Source organism: Echeneis naucrates, chromosome 11, assembly GCF_900963305.1.
Source record: "Echeneis naucrates chromosome 11, fEcheNa1.1, whole genome shotgun sequence".
Taxonomy (NCBI): domain Eukaryota; kingdom Metazoa; phylum Chordata; class Actinopteri; order Carangiformes; family Echeneidae; genus Echeneis; species Echeneis naucrates.
The window spans coordinates 1,073,386-1,095,338 of record NC_042521.1 but is presented as its reverse complement, the minus strand read 5'-3'; the positions used below and the strand labels follow the sequence as shown (position 1 = coordinate 1,095,338).

General features: G+C 42.6%; 1 pseudogene and 7 gene segments (V, D, J or C); all 8 read right to left on the bottom strand.

Moving 5' to 3' along the window:
• Positions 1–666: 666 nt before the first annotated feature.
• LOC115050825 (Ig kappa chain V region 3381-like) lies at positions 667–1,130 on the bottom strand. The segment is given in 2 exon segments: positions 667–989; positions 1,079–1,130. Coding segments are annotated over 2 exon segments (375 nt in total).
• A 1,862-nt stretch (positions 1,131–2,992) lies between these two features.
• On the bottom strand, positions 2,993–3,468 carry LOC115051385 (immunoglobulin kappa variable 4-1-like). The segment is given in 2 exon segments: positions 2,993–3,327; positions 3,417–3,468. Coding segments are annotated over 2 exon segments (387 nt in total).
• A 2,950-nt stretch (positions 3,469–6,418) lies between these two features.
• Positions 6,419–7,084, bottom strand: LOC115050762 (Ig kappa chain V-III region MOPC 63-like). The segment is given in 2 exon segments: positions 6,419–6,726; positions 6,930–7,084. Coding segments are annotated over 2 exon segments (360 nt in total).
• A 454-nt stretch (positions 7,085–7,538) lies between these two features.
• LOC115051327 (Ig kappa chain V region 3381-like) lies at positions 7,539–7,999 on the bottom strand (the record flags this gene model as incomplete). The annotated part of the segment is given in 2 exon segments: positions 7,539–7,858; positions 7,948–7,999. Coding segments are annotated over 2 exon segments (372 nt in total), but the record flags the coding sequence as incomplete, so codon positions are not given.
• A 2,724-nt stretch (positions 8,000–10,723) lies between these two features.
• LOC115051384 (Ig kappa chain V region 3381-like) lies at positions 10,724–11,199 on the bottom strand. The segment is given in 2 exon segments: positions 10,724–11,058; positions 11,148–11,199. Coding segments are annotated over 2 exon segments (387 nt in total).
• Positions 11,200–13,289: 2,090 nt separating this feature from the next.
• Positions 13,290–14,830, bottom strand: LOC115051383 (putative nuclease HARBI1; annotated as a pseudogene).
• A 118-nt stretch (positions 14,831–14,948) lies between these two features.
• On the bottom strand, positions 14,949–15,415 carry LOC115051382 (Ig kappa chain V region 3381-like). The segment is given in 2 exon segments: positions 14,949–15,274; positions 15,364–15,415. Coding segments are annotated over 2 exon segments (378 nt in total).
• Positions 15,416–18,694: 3,279 nt separating this feature from the next.
• LOC115051192 (Ig kappa chain V region K16-167-like) lies at positions 18,695–19,146 on the bottom strand (the record flags this gene model as incomplete). The annotated part of the segment is given in 2 exon segments: positions 18,695–19,005; positions 19,095–19,146. Coding segments are annotated over 2 exon segments (363 nt in total), but the record flags the coding sequence as incomplete, so codon positions are not given.
• Positions 19,147–21,953: the final 2,807 nt, after the last annotated feature.

The window sequence follows — 21,953 nt, the reverse complement described above, 5'->3', positions numbered from 1 at the left end:
CGTACTCAGAATTCCTATCAGAGTTTTCTGAGTTTATATCAGAGTTAGTACTTAGTACAGATAAAATCATTATACTGGGAGATTTCAATATACATGTTGAGGAAACAGGGTAGAATAATAAAAAAAAAGATATTTAAAAAAGTCTGCCTCTTTAATAGAATTTGGTTCATCGACCTCTGTGCTTGTGAATGTGAAGTGACCTTGTTAATGAACCGTTGAATAAATGACAAAGTGTTTCCAGGTAATCAAACAGTCTCAGGTTGAGGTGACTGATGTTTTGGCTGAAACAAACTTTTCCATGTCTGATTGGATGATGGACTCACTCACTGTGAGTTGAACATTTCTGTGATGTATCATATGATGTCGTCAGCATACGGGCAGATTTTACTGTGATTGATACTAAAAGGTGTCTGAGTGTGTGAACATCAGCAGCTATCACAAGAAACTGCTGATTTCATTCAGAGTGGAAACTTCCACATCTGACAAAACATATTCATCTATATTTTAGGATTTAATAGTTCAACTCTGATCAGTCAGTGTGTGTGTGTGTGTGTGTGTGTGTGTGTCCTCAGTGAACTGTATCAGTCTCTGCACTATCTTCCAGCTGCAGCAGTCAGTTCAGTTTCTGTTCAATCTGACTGAGGGAGGTTTTTGTACGACGCTTTTTCACTGTGTGAACACATGCTGACTGTTGATATAGTGATAACTCTGACAGTAATAAACTGCTGCATCTTCAGTCTGGACTCCACTGATGGTCAGAGTGAAGTCAGAGTTTGATCCACTTCCTGTAAAACGTTCTGGAATCCCTGATGCTCGAGTGGAAGCTCTGTAAATAAGGAGTTTAGGTTTTTCTCCATCTTTCTGTTGGTACCAGGCTAACCAGTTTGAGCTATAAACATTCTGACTGGTCCTACAGGTGATCCTGGCGGAGCCTCCCACAGCAGAGCTCAGTGCTCCAGGCTGAGTCACTGTGACCTGTCCTCTGGACTCTGAGGACACAGAGACAGAAACCTGGTTTTGTGGGCTTCATTTCAGAGGGACGGATGTTCATAGAGGAGTTTGATTCTCTGGACTTTACCTGTGAAGCAGCAGCAGAGGAGAGTCCAGATGAGGACGGAGATCAGAGTCATGTTTTTCATGTGTGTTGTGTTGTGATGAAGGAAAAGCTGTCAGTCCTCCAGTCTTCAACTGTCAGGACTATAAAGTCTCCCAGAGCACTGGAGCATGGTGCTGCTGATGCAAAGTGTCTCTATGGAAATGAGCTGACTGACTCCAACAGGGACTTGGATCAATCTGATCATCACAATTTGTTGGTTCTTATTTTTAAGAAGTTTTGTAAAAAAAACAAAAACAAAAAAAAGATGGTTTGTTGCTATAAAGATAAAGATTTCCTTGAAATGAAACATTTCACTGGATTATGTTTTGCCTTCTTCTGTATTATTAGATTTCTGTGGAGGATTGTCAGAGTCAGAGTTTCTCCACTAAGTCTTGAAGCCAAAGCTGACAGTGTGTTTAACAACAGTTTCTGAAGGTAAGAAGAACCAATCTGTGACTAAAAGAACAGATGCTGCTGGGAAACAGATGGAAGCTTTTGTTCACATTAAAGAACGAGTCCAGTTTTGGGAATTAGACAAAAATATCTGAGTATCATCAACATACAATGAGATCATATGCTTCTTCTTTATGATCAGAGTTATTCTGCCATTGATGAAATGTCTGAAAACATTCAATGAACAAAACCCAGTGAAGGAGTTTTTATGAGCTCTTTAGAAATTCAGATAATTTAACTGATGATTGAATCTTAAAGGTTCATATCAGAATTTAAAAAAGTTTTATTTGGTATCAATTTAATCTGCATGATGACAAAAATTAATTTACAAAAGTCTTGTATTTCTTTGGTGAATGAATATATTTGTAAAAATAATAAAAATGAAGCTCAGATGAAAATATCATCACATGAATGTGATTTCAATGTGTGAATATTTATTCTGAGTCCTGCTGGATGAAATTTATTTTCAAATTCATCTTGATGGATAAAATAATTTTCAGTATTATGATCAGATTTAATAACACGATAAGAAATGAATTCATTCTGTGAAAGTGTCCCAGTTCTGTCACCCAGCTCCACATTCAGTACTTTTCCACCCACCTGCCCCGGCCTCACTCTGCCTGCCAAGCCACACCCCCTCATTAGCTTACTCTACACATCTGTCTTCACCCACCTGCAGCTCATCTCCACCAATCAAGCCCTGTATATAGACTCCAGCCTCACACTCATCCAGCTGCCAGATTGTTTTTAGCCTTCATGCAGAACTCTCCAGCACTCACTTCCGGACTGACTCCCTGTTGCCGACCCTGCCTGTCTCCGAGCACGTTTTCAGCCTCTGTCTCTGGAATTGCTTGGTGAGCTGCTCCTGAGGATACTTTACCTTCTGCGACCCTCCGCTGAGTTCAAGGCAGCATCTATTGCTCTGGTCTGCTCCCCTGCCCTGGTTACAGCTCTACACAACGGACCCCTGAATTCATCCACCACCTCTGACATTCCCCCAGGCCTTCTGTTCCTGCTTATCCTCCATCTGTCTGTTTTTCTGCTGTGGTCACTAATAAAGGTCATTACCAACTGTCCATCGCTGTTTGTGCTGCGTTTGGGTTTGTAAACAACCCCGTTACAGAAAGTTTGTATCATTTCTATCACCACGTCATCTTTTTGGAGAATCATGTCAGAAACATGAAACATGAAATGAAACCGGACTTTAGATACACAGATTAAACAAACCTGTTGTGAAGATGATGATGAAAGATTTTAAGATGTTTATCTACTTTTTTCCTTTAACTGCTTTTCTGGTGAACTTGTTTTATTTACAATAGGTAACATGAAAACTTTTCAAATGAGAATATGTCACAGTCAGACCTCTAGTGTTTGTGTTTCAGAGCAGCTGTTGGTTCAGATCAGTTCCTCTTTAGCTGACCGAGGTTTTTGTACGATGTTGTATCACTGTGTGAACACATCCTGACTGTTGATATAGTGTGCACTCTGACAGTAATAAACTGCTGCATCTTCAGTCTGGACTCCACTGATGGTCAGAGTGAAGTCAGAGTTTGATCCACTTCCTGTAAAACGTTCTGGAATCCCTGATGGTCGAGTGGAAGCAGCGTAAATAAGGAGTTTAGGTTTTTCTCCATCTCTCTGTTGGTACCAGGATAAGTAATGGTTGTTGTTGCTGTCAACATAAACATTCTGACTGGTCCTACAGGTGATCCTGGCGGAGCCTCCCACAGCAGAGCTCAGTGCTCCAGGCTGAGTCACTGTGACCTGTCCTCTGGACTCTGAGGACACAGAGACAGAAACCTGGTTTTGTGGGCTTCATTTCAGAGGGACGGATGTTCATAGAGGAGTTTGATTCTCTGGACTTTACCTGTGAAGCAGCAGCAGAGGAGAGTCCAGATGAGGACGGAGATCAGAGTCATGTTTTTCATGTGTGTTGTGTTGTGATGAAGGAAAAGCTGTCAGTCCTCCAGTCTTCAACTGTCAGGACTATAAAGTCTCCCAGAGCACTGGAGCATGGTGCTGCTGATGCAAAGTGTCTCTATGGAAATGAGCTGACTGACTCCAACAGGGACTCCTGTGTTACTGACAGTGTTACTGACTGACACACTGTTATGACGGCTTGAATAAAGAGTGTTGAATATTTTAGCTTTGCTCTTTGACCAGTTCTTCTCTTTTTGATGATTAGAAGAACTTGGTTTAATTCATTTTCTCATTTCTTTGTTGCCATGTGACTTGTGGTGTTGCTTTCCAACAAAGGTTGTTTTCTCCTGTTGTGGTGGAAAGATGTGGGAAATAGGAAATAAGGTTGTCTGGACACAGGTGTCAGATGGGGAATCTCTTTATTCACATCAGCTGTACTTACAATGTAGTCAGAGACAGAACTACCAATAAACTTTAGCCCTTTCAGTTTGTTTTCTCACCAACATCTGATCGTCCAGGCCGACTTTGTCACCATAAACTCCCAAAGGAGAGCACCAAATTTCAATTCTTAATTTACGCAATGCATCTCTTCCTAATAAATTGATTGGGGTTTGGCTCGACACTATAGGAACTTAGATTTTTTAATTATTTGTGACAGTTTTCACTGGAGCGGTCATTGGAATTAGCTGCTTTACTCCCGAGAATCCTACAATCTCAACAAATTTTTCAGACATGGGGAGGTGAGTGAGTATCCAGTCAGCAGGAGTTGAAATCTGTTTAGTCTGTATCCTGGAGAACTTTAATGGAACTTCAGCAGTTGCCTTGGTTGGAATGTGCACCAGTATTGTAATGATACGACTGAATTCTCTTGGTACATAGTACGGTCTCATACCAACTGCCAGTAATTCAATATCTGGACAGCACATCTTCTCCTTGACAGTAATAAAGCCAGTCCTCCTCCTTTCTTCTTTCCACCAGCTTTAGTGTCTCTGTCCATCCGTACGAGAGTGAAGCCAGGTAGTTCCACACAGGAACCAACCAGGTTTCAGTAAAACACATGAGTCTTCACCAGTATCTCCATCTCATCACGTTTGCTGGGCAGAGAGTTAACATTTCCCATGACGATCAATGTAGAAAGGGCTTATTTCTCCATTTTCTAGCCTTCACCTTTGCACCAGCACGGCAACCAAGAACACACCTCTTTGTCTCAGCTGGAATCGGGTGGTATCCTCCAGATTTGCCCACTTTCCATGAAAGAAGCTCTTCTCTTGAGTAAACGCTTCTCCCCACAGAAATATCCGTCAGTAACTGACAAAAAATAATAAAAATACAACAAAAATAAAGTAAAATTTAGTGAAAAATATTGAGAGCTACCAGAGCTACAGACTGCTGCTTCTTGTGGAAGTGCATGTTCTAGAAATATAGACTAGGAGGAGCCTGGAGGCGTTCCTCTTTGTTCATTCACCATTTTCCTTTAACGTTTTAACTTTACTTTAACTTCACGATTTCCTCTCTGAACCACAACCTGGCCTAAACACCTCGCTCTATTTGTTCACTTCCAACGGTCTCCCCTCAATCATAAAGCACTTCTCTCTCATCCATTCACTTCAGCCCAGCCGTGCAGATCAACATACATTCATGCATTTTTTCAAAACAACCACACATTGCAGATTTACCAAAATAAGACAGCTCTGTTTTGTTTTTGTTTTTTTTTTTAAGTCCACTGGACCCATCAAGATTTGAGCAGCATTCAGTGTAATACTTTGACCCGGCGCTTCTCTCTCACACTTCATTCACCCTATCCCCCCCTTTTTTTTTGTTTTTCAGAAGCACCCTATCTGTCCCCTACACTCCATACGACATATTTATCTCTGGGGTTTTGTCTTTTCTTGGACACCATCAGATTCCTTCTTCAGTATTTTCGGAGCTGCAGGATTGGAATTCATGTCAGAGTCAGATTTTCTTCTGAACAGTTTTATTGATTAGAAAACAAAACTAATGGATAATATCATATGTTGAAACTGAACCACTAAAGTCTGGCCTGACTGTGTTTAGCAGAAGTCTCTGAGAGCAGGCAGAAACAAGATGGGAATGGAAGGATGAAGAGAAGCTGTTTTATTTCATGATTTCAAACATTTAGTTGAAGTTCAGACCTAAATACATTTTCATGAGGGATTTCTTCTTTCATGCATCAGTCCTGATGAAGAAATGTCATTGTTGTTACGGACCTCTTTGTAGGTCTGCCTGTGTGGGAGTGTCTGTGTGTGAGTGTCTGCTAATTGCAGGATTGCCCTCAGCTGGACCCATAAGGATAAGAAGAGCAGAGGGAAAGTGGCTCTCTCTCTCCCCTCTTGCCAGTGAGGCAGCAGCACCAGTGAAGTGGCAAACAGCAAGCTGACCGTGTGTTAGACAGTGGGCTTTGAAGTGAGACAGCAACTGACGTTGTGTTGTCAGAGTTTTGTGTGTTTTAGAATTAGTTAATCGTTCTTACTTAACCGTCCTGTTTTTGAGAGGATCGTTTCCTCTTATTTCTGATATCATCCTTAGGTGTGTCAGGATTTATTTTTGGTGACCTGAGCTACCTTATTAAAATACCTCATTTGATAATTATACCTACAAGTATTTCTTGTTTGTCCTAAGATACCCCTTGCCATCAGGACATAACAATTGTGTTCATGAATTCACTGATATTTCTGCTGGATATCTCACTGCCTTAGGTCTTCAGTTTTTCATTCTTGTCCTCATTAAAAATGACTTCAACTGTCCGACATTAAAAATGTCTTTAAGAAACACTTTCAAGTACTGACTTTAAATTATGTGAAGATTCATATTTGAGTGTCACATTTGGAATATTTGTTTTGTTCAAAACTTTCTTCAGTTTAGTTTCAGAGCAGCTGTTGGTTCAGATCAGTTCCTCTTCAGCTGACGGAGGTTTTGTACGACGTTGTATCACTGTGTGAACGGGAGGCTGGAACCCTGCTGACAGTAATAAACTCCTGCATCTTCAGTCTGAACTCCACTGATGGTCAGAGTGAAGTCTGTGTTTGAATAACTGCCACTAAAACGCTCTGGAACTCCAGACTGACGGTTTGTAGCCAAATAAATCAGGAGTTTGGGGGTTTCTCCAGGTTTCTGAAGGTACCAGTGAAGGTAGCTACCGATACTTGAACTGGCTTTACAGCTGATAGAGACGGTCTGACCTGGACTAACAGACTTAGCTCCAGGAGACTGAGTCAGGGTGATTTCTCCTGATGAACCTGGAAAACATGAAAAAGAGGAGAAGGTCATTGAGACAAATCCAGCTTGGACAAAGATGATGGACATCCAAACAGAAGAGGATGATTTCTTTAACACGGAGAACAGATGGAAGAAGGTCAACGCTGCTCGTTTCAGTCAGCAGAACATCACTGAGGTGAACCCGGTTGCATCCTGAAGCCCAGTTTTCAGAAGAGAGTCTCACCCTGAACAAGGAGCCCCAGGGTGGCCAGCAGTAGAGTCAGTGACATCATCATGGTGCTGCCGGCGTGTGGGTGTCTCTGAAAGGCCTGGACAGACACTGATCAACACTGGTCTCTTAACGGCTGCAGCAGAGAGGCAGGACACATATGCAAACACACAGAGTCAGTGAAGTGTAGCTGTCCTCAACACATCATGATGTTTCCATCAGGACTCCTGATGTCCAATCACAGTGGACGTCTTCATCAAAATGTGGATTTTAACAAACAGGACAGGAGGAAGAAAGCAGAAATCCAGCTTTAACCTCTGATCTGATGAATCTATTGATGAAGAGGAGACGAGGATTCTGTGATATATAACAGGGAGTCATCAGCAAACAGGCTGATTTTATGATGAGTTGGATTAATGAGGCCTGATGGAGATGAATTTCCAAAGAGATGGAAGGAGGGAAATAATATGAAGAGTGTGTGTGTGTGTGTGTGTGTGTGTGTGTGTGTGTGTCCTCAGTGAACTGTATCAGTCTCTGCAGTATCTTCCAGCTGCAGCAGTCAGTTCAGTTTCTGTTCAGTCTGACTGAGGGAGGTTTTTGTACGACGCTTTTTCACTGTGTGAACACATCCTGACTGTTGATGTAGTGAAAACTCTGACAGTAATAAACTGCTGCATCTGCAGTCTGGACTCCACTGATGGTCAGAGTGAAGTCAGAGTTTGATCCACTTCCTGTAAAACGTTCTGGAATCCCTGATACTCGAGTGGAAGCATCATAAATAAGGAGTTTAGGTTTTTCTCCATCTCTCTGTTGGTACCAGGCTAAGAAATGTTTGCTGTTGTAAACAAAAACATCCTGACTGGTCCTACAGGTGATCCTGGCGGAGCCTCCCACAGCAGAGCTCAGTGCTCCAGGCTGAGTCACTGTGACCTGTCCTCTGGACTCTGAGGACACAGAGACAGAAACCTGGTTTTGTGGGCTTCATTTCAGAGGGACGGATGTTCATAGAGGAGTTTGATTCTCTGGACTTTACCTGTGAAGCAGCAGCAGAGGAGAGTCCAGATGAGGACGGAGATCAGAGTCATGTTTTTCATGTGTGTTGTGTTGTGATGAAGGAAAAGCTGTCAGTCCTCCAGTCTTCAACTGTCAGGACTATAAAGTCTCCCAGAGCACTGGAGCATGGTGCTGCTGATGCAAAGTGTCTCTATGGAAATGAGCTGAGGTTGAACCGTTTTCTCTCAGATTCTTTTTGTAGATTCACTTGCACACATGATCATTTCTGACGTCACTGTTGGCCTTATTATCAGCTCTGACTTCATCTCCTTTGGTCTCCACCTTGATGTGAATGTTGTAATAGTCACCTCTGTCTACCTGCAGCTGTAGCTTAGAATGTATGAGCTCGTTTGTCATTGCATTGATGAAATGGGGAAGAAAGATGCCGGTGCAGTCGGGTTACCAGGTGATCAGACCCAAAATGACTACTACAGCCTCCTGCAGAAGGTTGCAGTATTACAGATGAAATTTCATTACTTAGAAGTAAATGTGGAGGTAAATGGACTGTGTGGAAATTCCATTTCTTTCCATTCCATTGATTCAAAACAGTGGAGGTGAGAAACTAACACACAGCTAAGGAGCACAGATAACACGACCAAGAAAGCAGACTCTGTGCATTATAATAAATCATGGAGTGATAATCCTCCCTGGAACTGTCTGTCTGTCGGTGCAAAGCCACAAAGTAAATAATGTCTCCTGGAAGTGGGAGGACGTATCACAGGCAGGGCACGGCGAGCTGAAGTCTATGAAACTGGAAAAGTTTCTGTAAAGTGGGTTTTCCACAGCTTAATTACATTTTAACACAAAATAACTGCTATGATGCCTTCCAGTCAGGTTTCAGACAGCACCACAGCACTGGACTAAACTGGTTAAAACAAACTCAGAGAACAGGAAGCACTTTGTGTCAATAGGTAACTTTGTATCTTAGCAGACAAGAATCCCATGTGGAGTTCCCCAAGGTTCCATCCTGGGACCTCTTCTGTTCAACATTTATGAGCTCCCACTGGCACAGATTACAAAAAACAGCAAAATAAACTACCATAGCTATGCAGATGACATGCAGATATATATTACAATGTCTCCAGGAGACCAAGGCCCTGTACAGGTTCTTAGTAAATCTATTGAGGCGATGAATGACTGGATGTGCCACAACTTTCTCCAGCTAAACAAAAACAAAACTGAGGTAATGGTCTTTGGAGCCAGAGAGAATGTCACACCGTGGTGAGGTTGTCTCGTCTGGGCTTTATTGTGTCTCGTCATTTCCTGTTTTATTTTGAAATGCCTAACTCTCCTCTCGTTTCAGAACACTTGCCCTTCGTCATGTATCCTGTGTGCCCTCATGATTACTGATTGTCTCCACCTGTTCCCCATTTCCCCCACAGCTCAAATAGTCTGTCTCCCCTTTGTCTTGTGCCAGTGTGTCGTCGTTTCTCGTCCCACACCAGCATTACGTCCTTGCCTTAGCCCTCGATCCTTTTGTGTAAGTCTTTGGACCTCGAAAGAGTGAATTTAAGTTGTAATTTTCATATCCTAGTTTAGTCCTTTTATAGCTTTAGCTTTTCCTCTGAATGAGTGATTTTTTTTTTTTTTTTTTTTTTGTAGATAACGTTCGATAGTTTAATGTTTATAGACTTTGTGTTCTCCTCCTTGCGAGTGATTTAGAGTTCCTGTAACTTTACATCAATTTACCATTTATCCTCTGTAAGGAGAAAAAACCCCGGCGAGACAAAACAAAAAACACTCACGCTTCTAAGCAGAGTATTTTCTGTTTTCCCCGTTAGGCCCCTTTTAGCGTAGCATTATTTTCCTCCTTCGGGAGCGATTTTGTTTTTGAACTTAGAATCTAGTGACTTCACTATAAATGTTAATGTTTGATAGCATTGTTTGGTTCTTCACTCGTTCATTCAGAACTCTGCTGCTGGAGTCCTCACTAAGACCAAAAAAGTGGACTTCATCAGCCCAGCTCTGAGGTCTTTACACTGTCTGCCTGTCCATCAGAGGACAGACTTTAAAGTTCTGATGCTGGTCTGTAAAAGTCTGAATGTTCTAGGACCAGAATACATCAGTGACCTTCTGACCCAGGATGAACCTTCCAGACCCCTCAGGTCATCTGGATCCGGTTTCTTTATCAGTCCCCAGAGTCAGAAGCAGACATGGAGAAGCTGCTTTCAGCTTCTACGCTCCACATGTCTGGAACAAACTCCCAGAAAGCCTCAGATCAGCTGAAACACTCAGTGTATTTAAATCCAGGTTGAAGACAACTATTTTTAGCTGAGTTTGAATAAAGCTCAGAATCTACTGCTACTTAGCTGAGTTTTAAAATCTGATCATATTTTAATTACTGATTTTATCTGATTTTATCTTTTGTTCTTATCTCTTTTTTTCTTTCCTTTCTTCTCTGTTCAAACTTTAATCATGCATGTTTTAATGTCTCTGTAAATAACCTTGTTGTCGAATTGTGCCACACAAATAAACTTGCCTTGCCTCCACTCTTTGGATTGTTGTGAGCAGCCGCTGTAAATAAATGGGTTGTAAGTCTGCTTTGTGTTCTGTGTTATTTAATTTTCCAACAATATTTACATCTGACAAACATATTCATCTATATTTTAGGATTTAATAGTTCAACTCTGATCTGTGTGTGTGTGTGTGTGTGTGTCCTCAGTGAACTGTATCAGTCTCTGCAGTATCTTCCAGCTGCAGCAGTCAGTTCAGTTTCTGTTCAGTCTGACTGAGGGAGGTTTTTGTACGACGCTTTTTCACTGTGTGAACACATCCTGACTGTTGATATAGTGTGCACTCTGACAGTAATAAACTGCTGCATCTTCAGTCTGGACTCCACTGATGGTCAGAGTGAAGTCAGAGTTTGATCCACTTCCTGCAAAACGAGTTGGAATCCCTGATGCTCGACGGGAAGCATAGTAAATAAGGAGTTTAGGTTTTTCTCCATCTCTCTGTTGGTACCAGGCTAAGTAATGGTTGTTGCCACCGTCAACATAAACATTCTGACTGGTCCTACAGGTGATCCTGGCGGAGCCTCCCACAGCAGAGCTCAGTGCTCCAGGCTGAGTCACTGTGACCTGTCCTCTGGACTCTGAGGACACAGAGACAGAAACCTGGTTTTGTGGGCTTCATTTCAGAGGGACGGATGTTCATAGAGGAGTTTGATTCTCTGGACTTTACCTGTGAAGCAGCAGCAGAGGAGAGTCCAGATGAGGACGGAGATCAGAGTCATGTTTTTCATGTGTGTTGTGTTGTGATGAAGGAAAAGCTGTCAGTCCTCCAGTCTTCAACTGTCAGGACTATAAAGTCTCCCAGAGCACTGGAGCATGGTGCTGCTGATGCAAAGTGTCTCTATGGAAATGAGCTGACTGAGTTTTTTTCTGAGTTGTGTTTCTTTGTCTGAAAGTTCTGACCTGGAACTGCTGAGACAGCATGATCTGACTGAGACAAAGTTCACATATGTTGTGACAAAATGCTGTGTTGTGTTGAGCTAATTAAAGTTGTGACCAGTCAATATTTCCCAGTAAATGGAACCACAGAGGTTGTGTTCATGTGTTCATAGAGTCTGTGGTTCAGTACTGTTCCTTCCTTGGACCAGTTTTGGTCGGTCCTGACCCCTGCAGACCAGAGGGGTGTACTACGAAGGAAGGTCATCAGAACCGGGCTTTCTTTGGGTGAGCTGGCTCGACAAAGCCAAAGCTCCATCCAGAGACAACGAGTATCCCGACGATGGTTATGAACTTGATTTGTCGGCCCAGACTTTCCTCATCAGGCTCTGTCCATGTTCACATAAAAAGGGGTGTTTACTGTCATTTGACACGATTTCCACAGAAAAATGGAGCGATCACGTGCTGCGTATTTCACCCAAGAGGAACAAATAGTTTTTATATAAAGTTACAATGAATTCAGATTTATATTAACAGCAAAAAGCAACACTGTTTCAGCAAACAAGGCGAGAGAGGAAGAATGGCAAAAAATATCCAGATCACGTAAATGTGTAAGTCAATATCGCCTCTGTAATATCAGATATATCATAAATATCATCATATGACTGCCTCTTAAAGGAAGTTTTTCCTTGCCACTGTCGCCAAGTGCTAGCTCATCGGGATCTGTTGGGTCTCTTTCAATAGTTTTATAAAGAGTCTGGTCTCAATGTTGCTTTATATGTAAAGTGTCTTGATGTAGCTGTTATGATTTGGCGCGATACAAATAAATGTGATCTGATTCAGTTTGATGGTTTGTATTTGCTGTGCATTCATCACTCTTTTAGTATAATGTGGATGACACACTGACAATATCATCTGAAGCAAACAAGAAGAAAAATTAGAGGAGAAGGCCGCTCCAGCAGATCACACAGCCTCAGAGGAGCTGGCCTTTTCAAACAATGAAGGGCGGCCGATCATGGAGGGGATACAACGGGGTGTTCAGTCAGACCCTGCAGCTGGCAGCTCCCAGCAGCAACTGTTTGTCCAGGGTATGTGTAAGTGCTTTGGTGGTTAAATACTCAATGCATATTTATTGTTTCTCAAATGAGAAAAGTCTTCATCTAATGTACAGTTGAAGGAGACGCTGTAGTTTTGGTCAAGCTGCCAACACACACACAGGAAATTGTCATGTCTTATCTTTGTGTGCTGTTTTAAATCCACTTTATTCATTTCCCTTAAACTATTCCACAGGTGGAGATCAATGATGAGGAGACACTTTCAGTGTATTCAGAGGTACCTTTGGGGGCAGATATCTTTATAATCTAAATAAGAATTCAATGTACAAATGAAATCAATCTTTTTAAATTAGAAATAATGAGGTTTCTTGCTCATGTCACAGGCAGAGGACATTGTCCAACCCTCCCCTTCAGCCTGTGGCCTCCACTTGTAGGCCCACAAAAAATCAAGGGGTCAGGGTTTTATCATTCAGTAGCAGTTCTACGTCTACTTTTTTTTTTTTTTAAGTAATCCTGACCAAGAGCACATAAGTGAATAATGAACACAGTACACCAACATAACTGAAACGTCTATCTGACTCCTCTCTGTTGCTTGATGAACACCTCAATGTCGTATTAATACAGGTTGGAGCAGACAATGTGAGGGCCCTTTAAAAAAGGACTCTTGAGTTGGATAATATGAAAAAAAGAGCTGGAAATCAAGAAATTAAAGTTAAAGATCAACTGCAATGTGAGAAAAGGTACAACACTAAATGGTACTTTAATGTGTTGTTCAGCATGATTCACATCGTGTACTTATTGCTACTTTCCCCCCAGAAAAGGCTGAACTTCCATAAACAATAAAACACAGCAGTTCATTGCTGTGTTTTTCATGTTTTTTTTTAATCACTGAAAAATTGCTGGGTGATGGCTCGTCTGTTGGCTGCACCAGTTGGGTTGTCAAGGGTGATGGGGTCCACCACGTCAGCTGCCACCAGCGGCACACGAGGGCTCCTTCCTTTTCGTATGCTGGCCACATTGTGCAACACCGCACATGCGGTTCTAATCCCAAAGGCCCCGTCAGGAGAAACCCTCAGGCCACGGAGACAGTTGAATCTGGACTTGATGACCCCAAAAGTCATTTCTATCCCGACCCTGCACTTGCTAAGTGCCACATTGAAGCCACGCTCTGGTGGTGTCTGTGGGTCAGGATAGGGTGCAGGGATATCCTCTGTCCCCCAGAAGAAGACCATCAAAAAGCCCCGTTAACGAAGGCAAAGGAAATTACTTTGTGCTACAAATAAACAAGAATAGAATACAATTGTGTATAGCCATTTGCCATTCCTTCCTCAAGCTGGTGACCAGAATAGACTCAGAGGATCTGTGAGTCATGGACTGAGCCAGGCCATCTGGCATCCACACTTGTGACCAACTGCTGATTGTCACAAGTCATCTGCAAAGGTGTCCCAGATTAGTTTCACAATGAAAGCACTGAAACAGTTAAGGTACCAGTGAAGGCTGCTGAAAGGGAATATTTTTCCCTTATTGATGGTGACCCATCTCCTGTAACATCTTCGGTGCTGAATGAAGATATCTGATCGATGAGAAAAGTGTCGTATGCAGCACTAATAATATAATTGCATGCAATGTGCACATGAGCCACCACCAATAACATGACAAATAAATCAGTTTACCTGAACAATGACACTGTGAAAGGACTTCCTGTTCACAAAATCGGCCTCATGTTCCCCCAAGGGCCCAGTGATGGGTATGTGAGTGCAATCAGTGGCCCCTAGGACCCCGGGGAACCCTATTTAGGAATTAGGTGTAAATATTACATTTATACAACGTTAAACATGAAATATGGTGAACTAATTCATGTACATTACCTCCTTTATTGTAAGCGCTGGTAAGTGACCAGGGAACACCTCAAACATATTCAGCAGTTTAGAACAACCTTTGGAATAACGCGACAAACAGTGTTTTTGCTCAGATTATCTGCATCACTGACTGAATGCAGGAAGGTGCCAATGACAAAAAAACGCAGTGCGATGCACGCTGTTTGAACTGCAGTGAGTGCATGGCTGCGTTTTGTTGCATTACTTACATATGGCTCCAAGAGACTGCATATGTAACGTATTCAATCAGCAGAAAATCTGTATCGCTGAGAGAGAATATCATCAGAAAACGCCAACAGATCATTCCGGTCTCGAAAAACTCCCTCCCTCCAAAGAACACCTCAAATAGTTGTGCTCTTAAATCCGTTGGATCTTTTAGAAACGGTGAAGCCCTGTTGAAGGTGGATGATCGTAGAGGGGCAGCATTTTTTATAGCCGACTTGAAACCGAAAGTCGGAACAAAAACTCGTCCCGGCAAATATATATATGTGTTATTAAACTGCTTTTGTGGTGAACTGGTGTGTTTTAGTTACATCAGGTAACATGAAAACTTTTCAACATGAGAATATGTCACAGTCAGACCTCTCGTGTTTGTGTTTCAGAGCAGCTGTTGGTTCAGATCAGTTCCTCTTCAGCTGACCGAGGTTTTTGTACGACGTTGTATCACTGTGTGAACACCCACTGACTGTTGATGATGTGTGCACTCTGACAGTAATAAACTGCTGCATCTTCAGTCTGGACTCCACTGATGGTCAGAGTGAAGTCAGAGTTTGATCCACTTCCTGTAAAACGAGCTGGAATCCCTGATGGTCGAGTGGAAGCAGCGTAAATAAGGAGTTTAGGTTTTTCTCCATCTCTCTGTTGGTACCAGGCTAAGTAGTTTGAGCCATGAACATTCTGACTGGTCCTACAGGTGATCCTGGCGGAGCCTCCCACAGCAGAGCTCAGTGCTCCAGGCGACTGAGTCACTGTGACCTGTCCTCTGGACTCTGAGGACACAGAGACAGAAACCTGGTTTTGTGGGCTTCATTTCAGAGGGACGGATGTTCATAGAGGAGTTTGATTCTCTGGACTTTACCTGTGAAGCAGCAGCAGAGGAGAGTCCAGATGAGGACGGAGATCAGAGTCATGTTTTTCATGTGTGTTGTGTTGTGATGAAGGAAAAGCTGTCAGTCCTCCAGTCTTCAACTGTCAGGACTATAAAGTCTCCCAGAGCACTGGAGCATGGTGCTGCTGATGCAAAGTGTCTCTATGGAAATGAGCTGAGGTTGAACCGTTTTCTTTCAGATTCTTTTTGTAGATTCACTTGCACACATGATCAGTTCTGACGTCACTGTTGGCCTTATTATCAGCTCTGACTTCATCTCCTTTGGTCTCCACCTTGATGTGAATGTGAAGTTATCATCTCCACAGATTTACATGATCAGAAAAAGAAAAGTCACCAAAATATTTATCTTTTTGATTTTTCAAGGTGAATTTTTTGCAGTTAAATAATTTGGATGGTTCAAAGTTTTGCTAAATTTGGTTTTATTTAAATTTTCCTTCACAGCTACCATCTAAATGTATTTACTGTTGTTTTTTTGTTTTTTTTGTATCATTTATTATTTATCACTTTGATGTAAAGTCTTTGGTGAGAAACATTTCGAAAATTTCTAAAGATTGAAGAATTCCCATTCGATATTTAAATCTAAAAATCTGCTTCCTTAATGGGATTTGGTTCATTGACCTCTGTCCTTGTGAATGTGAAGTGACGTTGTTAATGAGCCATGGAATAAATAAGATAAGATAAACTTTATTGTCCTGCGAGGGAAATTTGTTTTGGGCTGTACAGTGCATCTTGCTGCCAGCAATCATACAGATACATACATGCATACAGTAGTCCCACCATTTGACATAGACATCATTCCATAAGGTGCCACAAGTGCAAATTAAAATACAGTGCGCCCAAAAATATTGCACATACCCTTAATAAAGAAACCGTTAAATACATGGATCAAAACACAGGACTTTAAAACCTGGATAAAATACGTAGATCAAAGTTTATTTAGGAGTAGAATGGAGGTGGGAATGAAGGACATTTTAAAGCGGTTGCTCCTACACCTGCTGGCTCTGTAGCGCCTCTCTGAAGGCAACAACTCATATTCCTGAAGAAGAGCATGAGAGGGGTCACTCAAGGTCTTATCCGCTCCCTTAACAACAGCTCCCTCATATTTTGCCTGGAGGGGCCGGGCGTTATCCTGTTTGCTTATTATTTTCATTGCTACGGACGCCGTTCTCTGAAGGGAGCCGAACCATACTACCATGCCATATCTTATAATACCGGCTAACACAGCGTTGGAGAATGTTAACATAACCTCAGTTCTGGCACCGAACAGCCGCATCCTTCTGAGGAAGTGTAGCCTCTGAGCAAGTCTGGTACAGAGGAAGTCCACATGATTACTCCACGATAGAATATTGCACACCATAAGGAAATAAATTTATAGGAAGACACTTGTTCAATGACGCAGTCGTTAATGATTACCGGGTCATGAGCTGTGATTTCCCTGAGGTCAAAAGTCATTTCCTTTGTCTTTTTAGTGTTTAACACCAAGAAGTTGTTATCACACCAGGTTTTGAAGGAGGCTCTCTCACTGCGGTACACAGAGGGGCAGGAATTTACATCTAGCTGACTTTGGATGATGGTATCTGAAAATTTGATGACATGGTTGTTAGGATGTGAACTCCTGCATACATCAGTGTACAGTGTAAAAAGAACAGGGGAGCTGACGCAGCCCTGGGGCACGCCCGTGCTACACCGCCTCGTGGCTGACAGCGAGCTGTTTACCCTGACTTGTTGTGATCTGTTAGTAAAGAAAGAATAAAACCATTGGATGATTAAACTGTCAACCTTCATTTTAATCAGTTTCTGTATGATCAAGATGTTTGTTGATCAAGTGGGTGACAGTGATAACTGCATCCTCTGTACCACGACCTCGTCTGTAAGCGAACTGTAAGGGGCCGACACAACTGGCAATGTCAGATTGGACGTATCAACAATAATTCAAAACATTTCATTACAACTGAAGTCAATGAGATTGGCCTGTAGTCATTATCAACCGCAGGGCATGAGAGAGAGAGAGATCTGTGGAACTGGTACAAGAACTGATTTTTTCCACAGGTCAGGCACTGTGTGGCTGTAAAAGGACCTCTGAAAAAAGGGGCACCAGGAAGCAACTGACTCGGCTGCGCAACTTTTAATCAAGTAGGCAGCAGGCCATCAGGACCTGGTGATTTCCTTTTGCCAACTTTACTGAAAACAGCTTGCCCCTGCTGCGGTGTAATATGGCGTTAACATTCTCCAGAGGGACCAGAGAATCTGGGATCTCTCTCCCTATAGAATAAAAATCCTGTTCCTCAAATCTTAGAAAGAAGTTGTTCAGTTCATTTGCTCTTGTTGAGTCATCCAGTGTTATCATCCGCTTTGTGCAGGGGGACATGTTAGCGATGCTTCTCATACAGTCCCATAATATTCTGTTGTCCATTTCCTTAAAGCTGTGTTCCATGTCCGTGTGGTGTTGGTCCTTTGATTTCCTCAGCATGTGATTGAGCTCTCTCTGAGCCACCACGAGAGCCGCTCGGCCTTTGCTTTTAAAAACTAACTATTTTCATTAATACATGAGTTAGTTTCCTTGGAAATGTAGGATTTCTTTTTTTTCCACGACATTATCCACACCAAAGTTGATATAATCAGTGATGGTTTTTGTGGCTTCTTCTAGATCTAAGCTGTGGAAGATGCTCCAATCGCTGCTGAGGAAGAATCCACACAGAGTCTCTGTACTATCCTCAGTCCATCTCAGAACAGTTTTGAGTTGGGGCTCACTGGACTTTAAAACTGATTTATAAGTAGGCATAAGGTACACAGCTGAGTGATCTGAGTTGGCGATTGGAGGGAGAACTTTAGACCTGTAGTAGTTGTAGCTGTCCTCAACACATCATGATATTTCCATCAGGACTCCTGATGTCCAATCACAGTGGACCTCTTCATCAAAATGTGGATTTTAATAAACAGGACAGGAGGAAGAAAGCAGAAATCCAGCTTTAACCTCTGATCTGATGAATCTATTGATGAAGAGGAGACGAGGATTCTGTGATATATAACAGGGAGTCATCAGCAAACAGGCTGATTTTATGATGAGTTGGATTAATGAGGCCTGATGGAGATGAATTTCCAAAGAGATGGAAGGAGGGAAATAATATGAAGTGTGTGTGTGTGTGTGTGTGTGTGTGTGTGTGTGTGTGTGTGTGTGTGTGTGTGTGTCCTCAGTGAACTGTATCAGTCTCTGCAGTATCTTCCAGCTGCAGCAGTCAGTTCAGTTTCTGTTCAGTCTGACTGAGGGAGGTTTTTGTACGACGCTTTTTCACTGTGTGAACACCCACTGACTGTTGATGACATGAAAACTCTGACAGTAATAAACTGCTGCATCTTCAGTCTGGACTCCACTGATGGTCAGAGTGAAGTCAGAGTTTGATCCACTTCCTGCAAAACGAGTTGGAATCCCTGATACTCGAGTGGAAGCAGAGTGAATAAGGAGTTTAGGTTTTTCTCCATCTCTCTGTTGGTACCAGGCTAAACGGTTTGAGCTATAAACATCCTGACTGGTCCTACAGGTGATCCTGGCGGAGCCTCCCACAGCAGAGCTCAGTGCTCCAGGCTGAGTCACTGTGACCTGTCCTCTGGACTCTGAGGACACAGAGACAGAAACCTGGTTTTGTGGGCTTCATTTCAGAGGGACGGATGTTCATAGAGGAGTTTGATTCTCTGGACTTTACCTGTGAAGCAGCAGCAGAGGAGAGTCCAGATGAGGACGGAGATCAGAGTCATGTTTTTCATGTGTGTTGTGTTGTGATGAAGGAAAAGCTGTCAGTCCTCCAGTCTTCAACTGTCAGGACTATAAAGTCTCCCAGAGCACTGGAGCATGGTGCTGCTGATGCAAAGTGTCTCTATGGAAATGAGCTGACTGACTCCAACAGGGACTTGGATCAATCTGATCATCACAATTTGTTGGTTCTTATTTTTAAGAAGTTTTGTAAAAAAAAAAAAACAAAAAAAAGATGGTTTGTTGCTATAAAGATAAAGATTTCCTTGAAATGAAACATTTCACTGGATTATGTTTTGCCTTCTTCTGTATTATTAGATTTCTGTGGAGGATTGTCACTCACGTCAGAGTCAGAGTTTCTCCACTAAGTCTTGAAGCCAAAGCTGACAGTGTGTTTAACAACAGTTTCTGAAGGTAAGAAGAACCAATCTGTGACTAAAAGAAGAGATGCTGCTGGGAAACAGATGGAAGCTTTTGTTCACATTAAAGAACGAGTCCAGTTTTGGGAATTAGACAAAAATATCTGAGTATCATCAACATACAATGAGATCATATGCTTCTTCTTTATGATCAGAGTTATTCTGCCATTGATGAAATGTCTGAAAACATTCAATGAACAAAACCCAGTGAGGGAGTTTTTATGAGCTCTTTAGAAATTCAGATAATTTAACTGATGATTGAATCTTAAAGGTTCATATCAGAATTTAAAAAAGTTTTATTTGGTATCAATTTAATCTGCATGATGACAAAAATTAATTTACAAAAGTCTTGTATTTCTTTGGTGAATGAATATATTTGTAAAAATAATAAAAATGAAGCTCAGATGAAAATATCATTACATGAATGTGATTTCAATGTGTGAATATTTATTCTGAGTCCTGCTGGATGAAATTTATTTTCAAATTCATCTTGATGGATAAAATAATTTTCAGTATTATGATCAGATTTAATAACACGATAAGAAATGAATTCATTCTGTGAAAGTGTCCCAGTTCTGTCACCCAGCTCCACATTCAGTACTTTTCCACCCACCTGCCCCGGCCTCACTCTGCCTGACCTGTCCTCTGGACTCTGAGGACACAGAGACAGAAACCTGGTTTTGTGGGCTTCATTTCAGAGGGACGGATGTTCATAGAGGAGTTTGATTCTCTGGACTTTACCTGTGAAGCAGCAGCAGAGGAGAGTCCAGATGAGGACGGAGATCAGAGTCATGTTTTTCATGTGTGTTGTGTTGTGATGAAGGAAAAGCTGTCAGTCCTCCAGTCTTCAACTGTCAGGACTATAAAGTCTCCCAGAGCACTGGAGCATGGTGCTGCTGATGCAAAGTGTCTCTATGGAAATGAGCTGACTGACTCCAACAGGGACTCCTGTGTTATGACATCTTTCCAGTTTCTACTCAGATAGAAAAGAAAACCTGTTTCTGTTTTAGGTCTAATTTAACTGCTTCGTTGTAATAAATGTTGGTCAAATATCTGACGTTCTTCATTTTGTCTCTGTTCTTTCATGTATCAGTCTCTCATGAAGAAACATCATGATGAATTAAAACATATTTCTGCTGAATTTCTCACTGCCTTCGGTCAGTTTTTCATGTTTATCCTCATTAAAACTGACTTCAACTGTCCAGTTGAATCTCCTCCACCTCCTCCTCCCCCCTTCCCCCACTGAGGACACCAGCATCAACCACCCAACGGTGACTGTAGGCAGGTAAAGAGGCAGCTGGAGAGACTGAACCAGCGAAAAAGGCAGCAGGCCCTGATGGCATCACACCCAGGATCCTGAAGGCCTGTGCCAGCCAGCTGTCTCCTGTACTGAGACATCTGTTCAACCTGAGCCTGAGTCAGGAGAAAGTTCAGATGCTGTGGAAGATGTCCTGCCTGGTCCCAAAGAAGCCGAGACCATCCAACCCAGCTGACTACAGACCAATCGCCCTCTCATCACATGTGATGAAGGTTCTGGAGAGACTGGTCCTAGCCCAGCTGAGGCCACAAGTGAGTTTGCCTATCAGCCCCATTTAGGAGTCGACGACGCTGTCATTTACAACGAGCCCATACGCATCTGGATGGTGGGGGAGGCACTGTCAGGATCACATTCTTTGATTTCTCCAGTGCTTTCAACACTATTCAGCCTGTGCTACTGGGTGAGAAGCTGCGGGTGATGGGTGTTGACGACGCAGTGATCTCCTGGATTACTGACTACTTGACAGTTTGTCCGTCTGGGCAGTGTGCTGTCTGATGTGGTGGTCAGTGATACAGGAACTCCCCAGGGGACTGTGCTTTCTCCCTTCCTCTTCACCTTATACACCACTGAGTCATGTCACCTGCAGAAGTTCTCTGATGACTCAGCTGTTGTCGGGTGTATAAGAGGGGGAGTGGAGGGGGAGTGCAGGACACTGATAGACAACTTTGTAGAGTGGTCTGAACTGAATCACCTGAGACTGAACATCAACAAGACCAGAGAGATGGTGATCGACTTCAGGAGGAAGAAGACACCTTCACAGCCACTACGGATCAGAGGGGAGGTGGTGGAGGAGGTGGAGGACTACAGATACCTGGGAGTGATGATCGACAACAGACTGGACTGGAAATCTAACACAGAGTCTGTGTACAAGAAGGGGATGAGCAGACTCTACTTCCTGAGGAAGCTGAGATCCTTCAACGTGTGCAGCAAGATGTTGGAGATCTTCTACCAGTCTGTTGTTGCCAGCACCATCTTCTTTGCTGTTGCATGTTGGGGCAGCAGCATCAGAGCCAGCGACACCAACAGACTTGACAAGCTCGTCAAGAAGGCTGGCTCTGTACTTGGTCTGAGACTG